At 48.9% G+C, this 16,914-nt stretch overlaps 1 protein-coding gene across 7 annotated transcripts in view; it reads right to left on the bottom strand.

Moving 5' to 3' along the window:
• Positions 1 to 6,953: 6,953 nt before the first annotated feature.
• Positions 6,954 to 16,914, bottom strand: part of LOC120032049 (nuclear respiratory factor 1) — a 32,019-nt gene continuing 22,058 nt past the window's right edge. For 6 of the 7 annotated variants that reach the window (XM_038977975.1, XM_038977974.1, XM_038977976.1 and 3 more), the window contains 2 exons: positions 14,865 to 15,025; positions 6,954 to 8,569 (listed from right to left, as the gene is read on the bottom strand). In XM_038977975.1, the coding sequence (XP_038833903.1) occupies positions 8,409 to 8,569; positions 14,865 to 15,025 (322 nt within the window). In that variant the 3' untranslated portion in view covers positions 6,954 to 8,408. The remainder of the gene's footprint in view (positions 8,570 to 14,864; positions 15,026 to 16,914) is intronic. The other variant, XM_038977977.1, reaches the window with a different exon arrangement.

Genomic DNA, 16,914 nt, shown 5'->3' with positions numbered 1-16,914 from the left:
GAACCAACCATACAGACAACAGTCTCAGAGCTCCATTGAACCAACCATACAGACACCAGTCTCAGAGCTCCATTGAACCAACCATACAGACAACAGTCTCAGAGCTCCATTGAACCAACCATACAGACAACAGTCTCAGAGCTCCATTGAACCAACCATACAGGCAACAGTCTCAGAGGAAAAGAGGGTTTGTGTTCCAACTACAGGAATATCAGTCAGGAAATGTGACAAGATCTGGTCTCTCCTCCGTTGGACGTGACTGTGTATGTAATGCACCCAGACTTTTCTTGAGTAGTTATGCTAGTAAAAAATAGCTTTTGAATAGAGAATGTTATTTGTCCTGCCTGCTGGTATTTCACTGTGAAGTCTGTGTATTTGTATATCGCTGTGTGTTTAGAATGAGTAAGTACTGTTTTCTTGCTGTTGCACTCAACCTTGCTTTACTAGCCTGGTCCCATATCAGCTTGTGCTGTTTTGTCAACCCCAATGGCCCTTGTCATGCCAAACAACCATAAGACGGCAAGACAGCACAAACAGATCTAGTGCCAGGCTATAGCTCCATCAGAGTTGAATAGAATGCGAGTCCAGTTCCCATGTCTGTATAATGAGCCCCCTGTCTGTTCTGCCCATGGCCAGCCAACAGGGGGCCATGCCTCCCTCTCTGGAGTCCCAGACAGAATTAGCAAACTGTGTGGTGTCGTCTTACCCTACTCTTTCAATGCACCTCTTTTTCCCTCCCATCCCAACCTGCTTGAGAAAAGAGTGAGAGAGTAGGAGTCTGTATTTTCAGAGAGAGAATGACTTTGGTTGTTAGAGAAGCCCGTAGCCAGAAAGCTAGTGCAGTGCTCTGCTCAGTAGATCAGGGTCAGGGTATCTGCTAGTGTAGGTGACAGGGGGATTGGGGGGGGGGTTAAAACCCTTCATCTGCTTTTGCATAAATCCTTGCTATACACTTCAGCGTCGGCTTATATGATTTGTATCGTCACTCGTTCAGCCGGGGGCTATGTCTGTTCTGTGAGCACGCTGTCATTTGACCTGCACCGCGGTGGTTTTAGCTTTGTGTTGGAAAGCCATTCAAATTTAAAAAGAAGGGAAGTGGTAAGATTGTGGTCGAGAGACAGCCAGTAAGCCTCGAGAGACAGCCAGTAAGCCTCGATAGACAGCCAGTAAGCCTTAATAGACAGCCAGTAAGCCTCGATAGACAGCCAGTATGCCTCGATAGACAGCCAGTATGCTTCAATACAGCCAGTATGCCTTAATAGACAGCCAGTAAGCCTCGATAGACAGCCAGTAAGCCTCGATAGACAGCCAGTATGCCTCGATAGACAGCCAGTATGCTTCAATACAGCCAGTATGCCTTAATAGACAGCCAGTATGCTTCAATACAGCCAGTATGCCTCGATAGACAGCCAGTATGCCCTTAATAGACAGTCAGTAAGCCTCGATAGACAGCCAGTACGCCTCGATAGACAGCCAGTAAGCCTCGATAGGCAGCCAGTAAGCCTCGATAGACAGCCAGTAAGCCTCGATAGACAGCCAGTAAGCCTCGATAGACAGCCAGTACGCCTCGATAGACAGCCAGTAAGCCTCGATAGACAGCCAGTAAACCTCGATAGACAGCCAGTAAGCCTCGATAGACAGCCAGTAAGCCTCGATAGACAGCCAGTAAGCCTCGATAGACAGCCAGTATGCTTCAATACAGCCAGTATGCCTTAATAGACAGCCAGTAAGCCTCGATAGACAGCCAGTACGCCTCGATAGACAGCCAGTAAGCCTCGATAGACAGCCAGTAAGCCTCGATAGACAGCCAGTAAGCCTCGATAGACAGCCAGTACGCCTCGATAGACAGCCAGTAAGCCTCGATAGACAGCCAGTAAGCCTCGATAGACAGCCAGTAAGCCTCGATAAGCCAGTAAGCCTGTTTGTCAAGCCTTCTGCTTGACAAACAGATTCAGATTCACTTGACTCTATTTTAGTCTCATATTGCCGAACTTAACATGCTTGGGCGACATGTTCATTATTAAGGAAAATGCATTTTTATCTCTTGATAATGTGATAATTATGTGACTTGTGAAACCCAGTCCTGACTTTGTAATGTAAGTGCACCTGTTGACATTCTAGCTTTTACATTTTTCCTCCATAGAAAATCACAGTCTCTCTCATGCAAATAATAAACTTATTCAAAAGACTAGCCCATTGTCTCAGACTCCTGTAACGATCTTCTCTGCTGTAGTATAGTGCATTGTGGGAAAGCCATCGTCAATGCAGGGGCCTTCTCCAGATGGGCTGCACCTCTCAGGTTACACCACATTTTTCAGCCCCCTTTCTCTCTCTCTCTCTCTCTTTCTCTCTCTCTGTATCTCTTTCTCTCTCTCACTCTCTCTCTCTCTGTCTCTGTCTCTTTCTCTCTCTCTCTCTTTCTCCCTCTCTCTCTCTCTCTCTGTGTCTCTCTCTGTGTCTCTCTCTACCACCAGCCCCCCACCCCGGCCCTTCTCAATCTCCGTCTCTCTCTCTGTCTCTCTCTGTGTCTCTCTCGCTCTGTTGCTCTCTGTCTCTCTCTCTCCCTCAGAGGCGTGATGAGTGGTGCTCAGGGTTAGATTGGGAGAGTTGGGCTGAGGGCAGAGACAGCCGTGCCTGTACTCCTCTAATGCACCCAGGGGCATTAGTGAAATGAGATTAGTACCCATCGTTCTTACGCCAGTGTCTGGGCCGGAGGGAGGGTAACAGAGGTGGTGTGAGTTAGTAGTGTTGCTGGGGAAGGTGTGGATGCCATTATTGGGGCGTGAAGGGAGACTAGAGGATGCAGCATCAGCACATGCTGATTGGCTGTCAATATCTTTGGGTGATCTTAAGGAGAGGTTAGAGAAGAGATTAAATGTGTTACACGTTGGTGCAATTAATTCAACCCAATTAAAAGTTTATACAGCTGTACGTTAAGCAAAATATGCCTTTCCATTGAAATATTTAGTCTAATCTATGATGAAACAAGTAGAGCATATGCTAACTATCATAGTTATAACCCACTATGTGACAGAGTAGAGCACTTAGCATACTGATAGTAAATGTTGCTATAATTCAGAATTATCCCCTGGTTCATCCAACACATTGTGTGTGTGTAGAAGTGTGGATAGTGGAGTCTTGTTCAGCCCCTCCCCTTCTCCCCCTATCTCCACCCACTCTCTCCCACATTCTATCAGCCCTACCCCCTCTCCCCCATCTCCTATCAGCCCCACCCCCTCTCCCATTTTACATTTACATTTTAGTCATTTAGCAGACGCTCTTATCCAGAGCGACTTACAGTAGAGTGCATACATTTTACATACTGAGACAAGGATATCCCTACCGGCCAAACCCTCCCTAACCCGGACGACGCTATGCCAATTGTGCGTCGCCCCACGGACCTCCCGGTTGCGGCCGGCTGCGACAGAGCCTGGGCGCGAGACTCTGGTGGACTCAGAGACTCTGGTGGCGCAGCTAGCACTGCGATGCAGTGCCCTTGACCACTGCGCCACCCGGGAGATTCTCCCCATCTCCTATCAGCCTCACCCCCTCTCCCCCAACTCCTATCAGCCCCATCCCCTCTCCCCCATCTCCTATCAGCCCCACCCCCTCTCCCCATCTCCTATCAGCCTCACCCCCTCTCCCCCATCTCCTATCAGCCCCACCCCCTCTCCCCATCTCCTATCAGCTCCATCCCCTCTCCCCATCTCATATCAGCCCCACCCCCTCTCTCCCATCTCCTGTCAGCCCCACCCCCTCTCCCCCATCTCCTATCAGCCCCAGCCCCTCTCCTATCAGCCCCACCCCCTCTCCCCATCTCCTATCAGCCCCACCCCATCTCCTATCAGCCTCACCCCCTCTCCCCCATCCCCTATCAGCCCCACCCCCTCTCCCACATCTTCTATCAGCCCCAGCCCATCTCCTATCAGCCCCACCCCCTCTCCCCATCTCCTATCAGCCTCACCCCCTCTCCCCTCAGCCCCACCCCCTCTCCCCCATCTCCTATCAGCCCCACCCCCTCTCCCACATCTTCTATCAGCCCCATCCCCTCTCCCCATCTCCTATCAGCCTCACCCCCTCTCTCCCATCTCCTATCAGCCCCACCCCCTCTCCCCCATCTCCTATCAGCCCCACCCCCTCTCCCCATCTCCTATCAGCCTCACCCCCTCTCCCCCATCTCCTATCAGCCCCACCCCCTCTCCCCATCTCCTATCAGCCTCACCCCCTCTCCCCCATCTCCTATCAGCCCCACCCCCTCTCCCCATCTCCTATCAGCCTCACCCCCTCTCCCCATCTCCTATCAGCCCCGCCCCACCCCATCTCCTATCAGCCTCACCCCCTCTCCCCCATCTCCTATCAGCCCCACCCCCTCTCCCCCATCTCCTATCAGCCCCACCCCCTCTCCCCCATCTCCTATCAGCCCCATCCCCTCTCCCCATCTCATATCAGCCCCACCCCATCTCTCCCATCTCCTATCAGCCCCACCCCCTCTCCCCCATCTCCTATCAGCCCCACCCCATCTCCTATCAGCCCCATCCCCTCTCCCCATCTCATATCAGCCCCACCCCCTCTCTCCCATCTCCTATCAGCCCCACCCCCTCTCCCCCATCCCCTATCAGCCCCACCCCCTCTCCCACATCTTCTATCAGCCCCACCCCCTCTCCCCATCTCCTATCAGCCCCACCCCCTCTCCTATCAACCCCACCCCCTCTCCCCATCTCCTATCAGCCTCACCCCCTCTCCCCTCAGCCCCACCCCCTCTCCCCCATCTCCTATCAGCCCCACCCCCTCTCCCCATCTCCTATCAGCCCCACCTCCTCTCCCCATCTCCTATCAGCCTCACCCCCTCTCCCCTCAGCCCCACCCCCTCTCCCCCATCCCCTATCAGCCCCACCCCCTCTCCCACATCTTCTATGAGCCTCACCCCCTCTCCCCATCTCCTATCAGCCCCACCCCTCTACCCATCTCCTATCAGCCCCACCCCCTCTCCTATCAGCCCCACCCCCTCTCCCCCATCTCCTATCAGCCGACCCCTTCTTCCCCCTCCCCTATCAGCCCCACCCCCTCATCTCCTAAGGCTGGTGCTGGGACGAGGGGAGGGAGTGGAGATTATCCCCTGTGCTGGAGTATTAAGAAACGATTAGTGGAGATTAAAGGCCTGCCCCAGAGTCTGCACGACTCCATGCAACAAGAATGGAGCTGGCTCAGCCAGAGAGAATCAATATCAATACGCTTCCTACTACTACTACTGTGTGTGTAGGTACTGTGTAGGTACTGTGTACAACTGAGTACCAGCACACACAGCCAATGATGTCATATGTAATAAAATGATATGCTATTGATATTACAAGGCTTGACTGCAGTGTATTGTCCTGAGTGGTATTCCCTTGGACAGAGTAGCTTAGTGCTGAAACATAACTGGGTCGTGTTCAGTTGTCACGAAAAGGCAAAAAAACGGTCAGAAACAGAGTAGAACAGGGAGGTACTATCTGAATCCAATAAGAAATGCAAGTTTTTGCTTTCCGTTGCAAATCACTTTATTACGGTGTGTCCTTTTGAAAAAGACCTTGGTTTCCGGGGGCATGTAGAGCAGTCAGGATTGGTGGACAGGTGATTTGTCACCACAGATGCCCCCTGCTCTTCAGCCTTTACAGGTCAGGTCACACACCTCACCGCATCACCGAGCCCCCCGACAGGCATCCACATGGATCCATCTGCTGCCACCATTAGCTGATTACATCACCAGCACCCACCTCACTGATTAACCGGCTTACCACAGAACCTTTCATCAGTGAGCCTGCCTTCATCAGACACTGGAGATGAAACAGTTAACATGAAGCCTGCGTCCTAAATGGCTCCCTATTATAGTGCATCACTTTTGACCAGGGCACATCCACTATAGGGAATAAGGTGCTGTTTGGGACGCAGGGTGCTGAGAGGTGTTAGGTGTATGGCCAGGCGCGTACACGGCTGCTCATGTTGAGTTACTATGTGCACTTAGTGGTTACTTCCTGTTACTTTGTTAATTCCTATTTTGTAGTGGATACTTCATTCTATAAATCCCAAGAATATGTTTGGATGGACAAAACAACAAACAGGCACGGTAAGAATCAATCTCGACACGCAGAACCAAATCTGGTGTCTGCCACTGGCCGGCTACTCCATTAGAGTCCATTCATTTATGTAGCAGTATGTCATGAGAGACGAGGTAAGAACGAATGTGGCTTTAAATTCCCTGTATAGGTGGATATTTTCGAGAGAGAGGGCAAGGCCTGTTTCCCAGAAAGCATTCTGAGGCTTTTTTAATCTGGTGCTACAGGGTGATGCACACGTGTCACGCTCCTACCACCCCAGTGGCCAGCTGCCCTCTAACCCACAACATCCCCCACCCACATTAACACACACACCATTTAGACATCCTCTCAAAATTGTCTCCTTAAAATGTCTCATAAACAAGCGCTTCAATACAGAGAAGACAGCAAAGCAGGAAACAGGACATGGTGTATCTTTCCATCCATGAGGTTGTAACCTGCTTCCTCTGCTGTAATCTGGGAGGCAGAATGGGATGTGCGTTGACGCCTGACGGATTAGGGCCCGAACCAACGTCTCTCTCTCCCACTCCGCAACAGAAGGACCCAGCTAGCAAATCCCAGGCTTTAACCACGGGGAGGGCTGCACAGTGCAATACAGCTTATGTTGTAACCAGGACCCTGACCGTCCGTCACGACAGGCTCTGAGTGTGTGTGGCGGGTAGGGGGATGACAGTGGAGTGTATAGAGGTCATGGAGTTTTCATGGCAGGGTAACTACATCGGTAAACCATGTAGAAAAAGAGGGGCATGGACCAACAAGTCCCACAACAACCAATATAGTGTATGATGTGAAGAATAATAGTAGGGTTTTAGAAAAGAAGTATTTCACCTTCAGAGTTCAATGATGACACTGGCTAGTGTGACCGGTGAACAGTAGTCACTTTATTGGGCGATCACATGGACTGCATGCTTGGTGTAATTCAGTCACCTCATGTATTTCCTAAATCATTAATTCTACGGAGAGGATTCTCTGTAATGAGCTGAATTTATTCATACCGTCATATCAAACCAGACAAATGCACACGTATTCTGTACAAATACAAAAGTCATTGAATGCTCTGTAGTATACAGTACAGTCCCCCTCAATTTATAAAATTATTTAGAATACGTTCCTACCACTGACATCAAAAGGAGCGTCTTTGTTTAAAATAAAAAACACTCAAAAAAGGGACAGCTACTCATGCATTAGAGACACCAATTGTGATATTCTCTGGAGTCAAAATGGCTGCCTAGCCAGGTCGTCAAATATCCAGCACAAAAAAATACCTTACTAATAAATCCTGAGTCTTCACAAATCCCAGTATGTGTGTGGAGTGGACTACAGTACAATAAACCACACAACAACAGGTAACATATTTCAGAAGTAATGTTTCATTGGAATCATTCTAGGCAGTGAAGTGTCTTACAGTGGACAGTTGATAATTGGGATGCTTCGTAGACATCCAGGGTACAAGAGGAACATTGACTAATATAGCAGGGGGTGGAATTAGTGGAAAGGTTCCAGGGTTTCGGCACAACCTGATTGCATATGAAGTCCATGACAACAGAGCAGAGAGTGATTGTGATTTGGTAACCGCATTCTATAACAAACATGGAATAACACTCACACACATCGTACCAAAACATCATTAATGGGACTGTGATATAGGTTCAGAATGAAAGGTGAATTGGTGGTGGTGGCGTCCTCCTTGGCTTTTTGGTTATTCTTTAAGTAAATGTTAAGGTGTGCAGAAATAAATACTAAATACTCTCTAACCCATGTCACACAATGCTCAACATCAAAGCTAAAAATGGACATTCAAACAAAAAACATCTCCTACTATATACACACACATAGTAAACAATGCATTGATAAATCCGTCACTTTTTATTCCCCTGCAGATGTACATAAAAAATATATTTTTTTACATTGTACAGAGCGCAGCATGTGGAAACCATAGAGAATGATAGAGGCCTCTACTGGCCAAAAGGCTGTATTAGCATGGGCAGCGCCATTTAGGGTTTCCACCATTTTAATGTAGTCAACTGGTGGGGGACTTCCAACTTCATTGGCTGATCCTCCACTGACGGAGTAATGTCAAACCGGGTTATCAGGAGGGATCAGTCAATCGTGAAGAGGAAAATGGACTAATTCAAAATGGAGATGGCCTCAATGGCACTGCCCATGCTGTCACAGACGCTATAATGGCACAGATACAAAGATGAGCCCTCTATCTATCTCTATGGTGAAAACGGACTATCCCTCCCTCAGCTCCCGGCGGCGGCCATTTTGGGACTTTGTTCCAGTGGAACACACCTGCCAAGGGAGGATTCAGTGTCACTGCTCCAGAGTCACTACCTCTACTGCCTGGCCGTCCAGTGTGACCGTGTTGTCGATGCGTGTGGCCACGGGCGCCATGGCCACTTGTACGGGCCGGTTCCCCTGGGCTAGGCTGGTAACCACCGTCTGGTACATGCTGACTGGGATCTGCACCAGGCCTGGAGAGAGACAGACGGGGGGATACAGGCTTAGACACGTTTAAATAGTATAAAGTAGCACTTCTGTTCTCCATCGACCTAAATGTCTTTTTATTCCATTTATTAACCAGGTAGGCCAGTTGAGAACAAGTTCTCATTTACAACTGCGACCTGGCCAAGATAAAGCAAAGCAGTGCGACAAAAACAACACAGAGTTACACATGGAATAAACAAAAGTACAGTCATTAACACTATAGAAAAGTCTATATACAGTGTGTGCAAATGGAGTAAGATTAGGGAGGATGTGCAGAATATGAATGTGCAAGTGGAGATACTGGGGTGAAAAGGACCAAAAAATAAATAACAATATGGGAATGAGGTAGTTGGGTGGGCTATTTACAGATGGGCTATGTACAGGTGCAGTGATCGGTAAGCTGCTCTGACAGCTGATGCTTAAAGTTAGTGAGGGAGATAGAAAACTCCAGCGTTAGCGATTTTTGCAATTCGTTCCAGTCATTGGCTGCAGAGAATTGGAAGGAAAGGCGGCCAAAGTAGGAGTTGGCTTTGGGGAAATATACCTGTTGGAGCGCGTATTACGGGTGGGTGCTGCTATGGTGGCCAGTGAGCTGAGATAAGGTGGGGCTTTACCTAGCAAAGACTTATAGATGACCTTGAGCCAGTGGGTTTGATGACGAATATGAAGCGAGGGCCAGCCAACGAGAGCATACAGGTCACAGTGGTGGGTAGTATGTGGGGCTTTGGTGACAAAACGGATGGCACTGTGATAGACTGCATCCAGTTTGCTGAGTAGAGTGTTGGAGGCCATTTTGTAAATGACATCGCCGAAGTCAAGGATCGGTAGGATAGTCAGTTTTACGAGGGTATGTTTGGCAGCATGAGTGAAGGATGCTTTGTTGCGAAATAGGAAGCCGATTCTAGATTTAATTTTGGATTGGAGATGCTTAATATGAGTCTGGAAGGAAAGTTTACAGTCTAACAGGACGCCTAGGTATTTGTAGTTGTCCACATATTCTAAGTCAGAATCGTCCAGTAGTGATGCTAGTCGGGCGGGCGGGTGCGGGCAGCGAACGGTTGAAAAGCATGCATTTTTGTTTTTACTAGCGTTTAAGAGCAGTTGGAGGCCACGGAAGGAGTGTTGTATGGCATTGAAGCTCGTCTGGAGGTTTGTTAACACAGTGCCCAAAGAAGGGCCAGAAGTATACAGAATGGTGTCGTCTGCGTAGAGGTGGATCAGAATCACCAGCAGGAAGAGCGACATCATTGATGTATACAGAGAAAAGAGTCGGCTCGAGAACTGAACCCTGTGGCACCCCCATAGAGACTGCCAGAGACCCGGACAACAGGCCCTCCGATTTAGCACACTGAACTCTGAGAAGTAGTTGGTGAACCAGGCGAGGTAGGCATTTGAGAAACCACGGCTGTTGAGTCTGCCGAAAAGAATGTGGTGATTGACAGAGTCGAAAGCCTTGGCCAGGTCGATTAAGACGGCTGCACAGTATTGTCTTTTATCGATGGGGGTTATGATATTGTTTAGGACCTTGAGCGTGGCTGAGGTGCACCCATGACCAGCTCGGAAACCAGATTGCATAGCGGAGAAGGTACGGTGGGATTCGAAATGGTTGGTGATCTGTTTATTAACTTGGCTTTTGAAGACCTTAGAAAGGCAGGGTAGGATAGATATAGGTCTGTAGCAGTTTGGGTCTAGAGTGTCTCCCCCTTTGAAGAGGGGGAAGACCGCGGCAGCTTTTCAATCTTTAGGGATCTCAGACGATACGAAAGAGGTTGTTTAATGCAGTACGCTCAACCAGCCTCACAACCGCAGACCACGTGTAGTTAACCATGCCAGCCAAGGACCTCTACAATGTTTAATGTCGTTAATTGTAATTGTTTGAACATTTATTTTTAGTTATGTGTCAGACCCCAGGAAGACTAGCTGACATCATGGCGTCAGCTAAATGGGGATCCTAATAAACATTTATATTCCATATTTTCTTGTCTGATGTTATAAATGTAATTGTGAAGTGAAATATTAATTTCCCAGAATGAGAGGACAATCCATTTTTCTATGCTATTCTATATTTTGGCCACACATACAATGCAGTATTGACAAAGGGACTGATGAAATGGACAAATGGCCATTTTAGTTCTGCTGTATAGTGCCTTGGTCCATGAGGGTCTTTAAGGTGGGGTTAGGGCCTGAGAGAGAGCCATGCTAGAGTCAAACCGCTTTAGGCAGCCATTTTAGAGGCTGCATTGCAGAACAATGGTCCAATTGAGCCTGACTGCCTCTCCTCCCTGCCCAGCTGTGTGTGAGTGTGTGTGTGAGAGAGACTCTGCCTGGGGATTACTACTGCAGTCACGTGGGTCTCTGCCCAGCCCCACAAGCTGTCACAGTGTCACAGGCTAGGGGAAGGAGGTCATAGCTGGGTATGGTGGCGGGCGGATGCTCGTGGTCATTCCACATTTCAGTGATACACTGGCATAATGATAACTAATGCAGGCATTTTGAAAATGATGCATAAATGTGATCAACAATATGATAACCCACACCTCTTTACCTTATCCACCAGGTCCAGACCCCTCCTTCATAACATGTGTTTAAACACCACATTTAAGTGTTAAAATGTAACGTTAGAAACTCAATTTAAACAATGTCTGTCTAGACACATTAATAAAGTCTCAATTATGTTTCATTTACAAAATCACTAAATGTAATGCCAAGTAAATCCATTTGGTCGACTCGTATGATGCTTTCTCTAAATGAGGCCCCAGGTCCCCCTCTGTAGTAGTCTAATAAGCCCCCTTGGTCCAGCTACGTGACAGAATCAAGTTGTGTTGATTGACTGGCTGTGATGATTGTATAGTAGCAGGGCTTACAATACGGTGGTGGGGGGTGGGGCAGTCTGGAATAGTAAGTTTACCATGTCTTGACTGATTTCAAGTCAATGCTAATATGGCACAATTAGCTAGCTAGCTGACCAACAACGGTAACAATGTATTTGAGAGACAAGCGCTCATTGTGCAAATGTAATTATGTTTTCAATAAACATTTGGAGACTAATATAGTTTACATGTTGTCAATATGCGGCAGGTAGCCTGGCATTCAGAGAGAGCCCGGTGCTTACTGAGTCAAGTACCAGGCCAAGCCGCTCACACTTCACTTACTGTGACATTGAGGGCCATGGTCGACGAGTGCGTGCGAGTGTGTATGTGTGCTAGGTACAAAGCTAGCCAATCAGGCAGCACTTCAAACAGTGGCCCCTCCACTCCTCCATTACGGTGATTAGGTAAAGGTCAACAGGCTCAGGAGAGGAGCAGCACTGGGCCAACAGGTGAAGGGGCTGGTTGTTAGCTGAGTGGGGCCTGCTGCTAGCTAACAGACTAAGGGTGTGTTCCAAATGGCATTCTATTCCCTATACAGTGCACTACTTGTGACCGCTTTGGACAAAAGTAGTGAACTATATAGGGGATAGGGTGCCATTTGGGATGCATACTAACAGCAGAAGCTACAAGGGAGGGAGGTTTAGCGCTGTGGCTTCTACCAACTGGCTAAAATAACCCACGTGTAGAATGATGGGGCACGGAAGGGGCTCCAGCTATCCCACAATGCCTTTTCCTAGCCTCAGTCTCCTCGGTTCTGCTGCCTCCCTCCCTGTCCATTCACTAAACAGAGTTTTTGATGGCTCACAAAAAGCCACAACAGATGGGGTTTTCACTAGATAACACAGCCACAAAGTCTAAATGGTCTTTTTGGTCTTAAAGTTAGGTTTAAAATCAGATTGTATGAGGATACATTGCAGAAAGGGGTGGGGTTCAGCCATAATTACGACGTTGTGGCTGTGTTAACTAGTGACGACCCAACAGATGGGCATCTTAAAAAGGGTAGCCATTTTGCAAATGACAGTATGATGCATGTCCAAATCGGAACATGTTTTTCGTCTGTCATACTGTCGGTCACTCCTGTGAAACATACCACATCCAATAGGGACAGCTTTAACTTCACTTAGTTAACTTCACAGAGAAAAGCATTAGATTCTCATTGCAATGCAATGCAGCGACTGTAAAATGATGGGCAGGCACATTGTGGGGGGGGAAAGAAGGCTTCCTGATGTCCATTTCTTTAAATGTAGTTGTAATGCTTGCTAATCAGCTTTGGGTGTTTAAAGACACGCCTTTGCTAGTGGCCTTCTTCCTAATGCAGCCTGTGGGCAGTGGTAGAGGAGGGGACAGTGTGTGTGTCACCATGAGGCCGGTTGCTGTCCGGTCCCAGGGCGATGACAGCTGGCCCAGTGATTAGACTATAGACTGATAATGGAGTGGATCAAAGCCTCTTTAGCAAGAGCACTTCAGGGAGATGACAACGCCCCCGTGCCTGGGGGGAAGGGGGTAGGGATTGTCACCAGCAGGGGCATGGCCCACTGTAGGACAGGGGAGTGACGTGAAGAGACAGGAAACTAGCCCTGAAGGCAGAGAGGGACGGCCTGAAGGATGGGAGTTGGGTTGAGGGATGGAGTTTCTGGAATGATGGAGGTGGAATGTTACGTGGATAAAAGCTGCTGCTGAGATCATGATGTAACCATCAGCTGATGAGAGCTGGTATCATACGACCTGAAATAATTTAAATAACTGTAATCAGTATGTATTGTAAATGTGCATCTACAGTATGAACGGTCTGCAGCAGAGTTGTAGAGACATACTCACATGGGTCTCTCGTGCCCACGCCCACCATCTGTTGCATCAACACAGAGTGGACTAGAATAGAGAAGCTCACTGGCAGCTCCTGTCCTATTCCCTCACATACTGACCAGACCTGGGTTTAAATACATATGCCTATTTAACTATTTGAAATACTTATTTTCTTGTTTTGAGTACGAGCCACACACACAAACAGCACAGCTGGGGAACCTGGGTTATCCTAGTGAGAGCAGGGGGACAGGTGTGTGTTTGTATGTGCTGTTTCACCTGTAGCTGACACTCCAGACAGGTCATCATGATATGGGAGGATTATGTTCAACTGAGTGATGTAGTCGTTTTGTATGCATGGCGTATATGAAACAATGCGTGGGTTCAAACGCTAGGGCTGCGTGGGCTCAAACGCTAGGGCTGCGTGGGTTCAAACGCTAGGGCTGCGTGGGCTCAAACGCTAGGGATGGGTGGGTTCAAACGCTAGGGGTGCGTGGGCTCAAACGCTAGGGCTGCGTGGGTTCAAACGCTAGGGGTGCGTGGGCTCAAACGCTAGGGCTGCGTGGGCTCAAACGCTAGGGCTGCGTGGGCTCAAACGCTAGGGCTGCGTGGGCTCAAACGCTAGGGCTGCGTGGGCTCAAACGCTAGGGCTGCGTGGGCTCAAACGCTAGGGCTGCGTGGGCTCAAACGCTAGGGCTGCGTGGGTTCAAACGCTAGGGCTGCGTGGGCTCAAACGCTAGGGCTGCGTGGGCTCAAACGCTAGGGCTGCGTGGGCTCAAACGCTAGGGCTGCGTGGGCTCAAACGCTAGGGCTGCGTGGGTTCAAACGCTAGGGCTGCGTGGGTTCAATGCTAGGGCTGCGTGGGCTCAAACGCTAGGGCTGCGTGGGCTCAAACGCTAGGGCTGCGTGGGCTCAAACGCTAGGGCTGCGTGGGCTCAAACGCTAGGGCTGCGTGGGTTCAAACGCTAGGGCTGCGTGGGTTCAAACGCTAGGGCTGCGTGGGCTCAAACGCTAGGGCTGCGTGGGCTCAAACGCTAGGGCTGCGTGGGCTCAAACGCTAGGGCTGCGTGGGTTCAAACGCTAGGGCTGCGTGGGTTCAATGCTAGGGCTGCGTGGGCTCAAACGCTAGGGCTGCGTGGGTTCAAACGCTAGGGCTGCGTGGGTTCAAACGCTAGGGCTGCGTGGGTTCAAACGCTAGGGCTGCGTGGGCTCAAACGCTAGGGCCGCGTCGGTTCAATGTTAGGGCTGCGTGGGTTCAATGTTAGGGCTGCGTGGGTTCAATGTTAGGGCTGCGTGGGTTCAATGTTAGGGCTGTTGTTTGAATTGACATTTAAGCCATTTAGCAGACACTCTTATCCAGTGCAACTTACTGTTGCATTTATCTTCAGACAGCTAGGTGAGACAACCACATATCACAGTAAGTACATTCTCCATCAATTAAGTAGCTTTCAGCAAAGTCAGAGCTAGAAAGGGGGGGTGCCAGTGTTAGTTCACAAAAGGCATGATTATTATTTTATGTTAGGGGTGTGTTGTCATGTTAGGGGTGTGTTTGAATGGTATGAGGAGTGTCAGTGGTCTATTTCACATTGATTTATACAGGTGAGTCAATTACCTGACAATAGTTGTTGAGGGGTTGTGTGGTACGTACCGCTGCCATCTTGCACTCCAGTCAGTGCTCCTACAGCAGCCGCCGTTTCCCCGGCCAGAACGATTTGACCTCCTCCCTGTAGGGTGGCCTCAGCCAGCGTCGCCACTGCATGGGCCGCAGCCTCACTGCAACACAATCACACACACCTTAGAGATGGAAAGGAGGTGATGCGTGGCTATTTGTCCACCCTACGCATCCAAACAACGTTGACAGACTGGTGGACATTGACAATTATAGGGAGAGGGGACAACAACCCAAGCCCCAACCCTGACTGTATGGTGGTGCCAGAGGCCCAACATTAGCCTATAGTTGGCTGTATGGTGGTACCAGAGGCCCAACATTAGCCTATAGTTGACTGTATGGTGGTACCAGAGGCCCAACATTAGCCTACAGTTGGCTGTATGGTGGTACCAGAGGCCCAACATTAGCCTATAGTTGACTGTATGGTGGTACCAGAGGCCCAACATTAGCCTACAGTTGGCTGTATGGTGGTACCAGAGGCCCAACATTAGCCTATAGTTGACTGTATGGTGGTACCAGAGGCCCAACATTAGCCTACAGTTGGCTGTATGGTGGTACCAGAGGCCCAACATTAGCCTATAGTTGACTGTATGGTGGTACCAGAGGCCCAACATTAGCCTACAGTTGGCTGTATGGTGGTACCAGAGGCCCAACACTCTCACCCAAACACCCACTTCAACTCCCCACATCTGAAGGTGATTAGGCAGCGCACCATTGCACATATTTGGCTCTGCATTGGGAGACTCTTTAAAACAACACACCCATCCTCCCACCCCCCCCAAACCGACCCCAGTGCCCCAGGGACTGCTGACAGGGAATGGGGTCATTAGAACACAGGGGGATGGGGTCATTAGAACATGGGGGGGGATGGGGTCATTAGAACATGGGGGGGGGGGGATGGGGTCATTAGAACACGGTGGGATGGGGTTGAGTGAGTTTATTTTTACAGGGACAGTGCACATTAATCAACGTTTCAGTAAAAGTGCCGGTTTTAGCCAGCCGGCTAATTTTCAACCGCAGTCCCTGGGCAGGTTATTAAAAACAATTACAATATAAACAATCATTGAGCAGTGAGCACACACAGAGCAACATAAGACAAGCAAGGGTAATTAGAACATGGGGGGGATGGGGTCATTAGAATACGGGGGGGATGGGGTCATTATAAAGCATCTTTTCTGCCATGGTCAACTTTGGGAATCTAAAAGACATGAGCTGGCGCACACCCAGAAAAAATATTGTGTGTGGAGGTGCTGACTAACGGCAAATAAACTATCAAAATAAAGAGAGCCAAACCTCCATATATAAACTCCCAGTCATTTACTGGGTAAATCACCTTACTTTGGGAATCTGTCACATATTCCTCAACAGGGATACTAACTTCTAGTCCTCTTCCAGCCAAACGACACAGGAAATATAATCAACACCCAAGAGTTTCATCCACAACGATTCATAGAATGACTGTTTACAGCTCACATTTATAGAACAAAAGATCACACTGACAAGAATTGACATCCCATTTTCTACTATTCTGTCATGAGAACATCCACTAGGATAAAAGTAAGCTCTTTTTGAAAAACAAAACAAAAACTGGGGGTTGGGAAATAGGGACGGAAGGTTCTGGCAAAGTGCAGAGTGCTGCTCACATGAGGTAACCAGGAGGGAAGAGGACTCCTGTAACAAGCCCCAATGGGAACTCCAAGATACTGGAGGAAATGACTCCAAACTACCGTAGTGTCGACGAGTGCACCGTCAGCATCTACCGTAGTGTCGACGAGTGCACCGCCAGCATCTTCACACTTAGTACACACAATAGTTCCAAAAAAGCAAATTACTTTAAACCAGTTTTACTGTTTAGTTCAAACACCCGTTACCACACTTTTGTGAAAAGCGCAATCTCATTCAGCAGTGGTTTTATGAGGAATAAATGTAGTGGCTGATTGGTTGGTTAGCAACCACTTAACACCCCCAGAAACCAGGCGAGGCAGTTGAGTAC

The sequence above is a fragment of the Salvelinus namaycush genome, chromosome 38, assembly GCF_016432855.1.
Source record: "Salvelinus namaycush isolate Seneca chromosome 38, SaNama_1.0, whole genome shotgun sequence".
NCBI classification, from domain to species: domain Eukaryota; kingdom Metazoa; phylum Chordata; class Actinopteri; order Salmoniformes; family Salmonidae; genus Salvelinus; species Salvelinus namaycush.
Note: the sequence above shows the minus strand (reverse complement) of the source record. Positions and strands in the feature narration are given on the sequence as shown.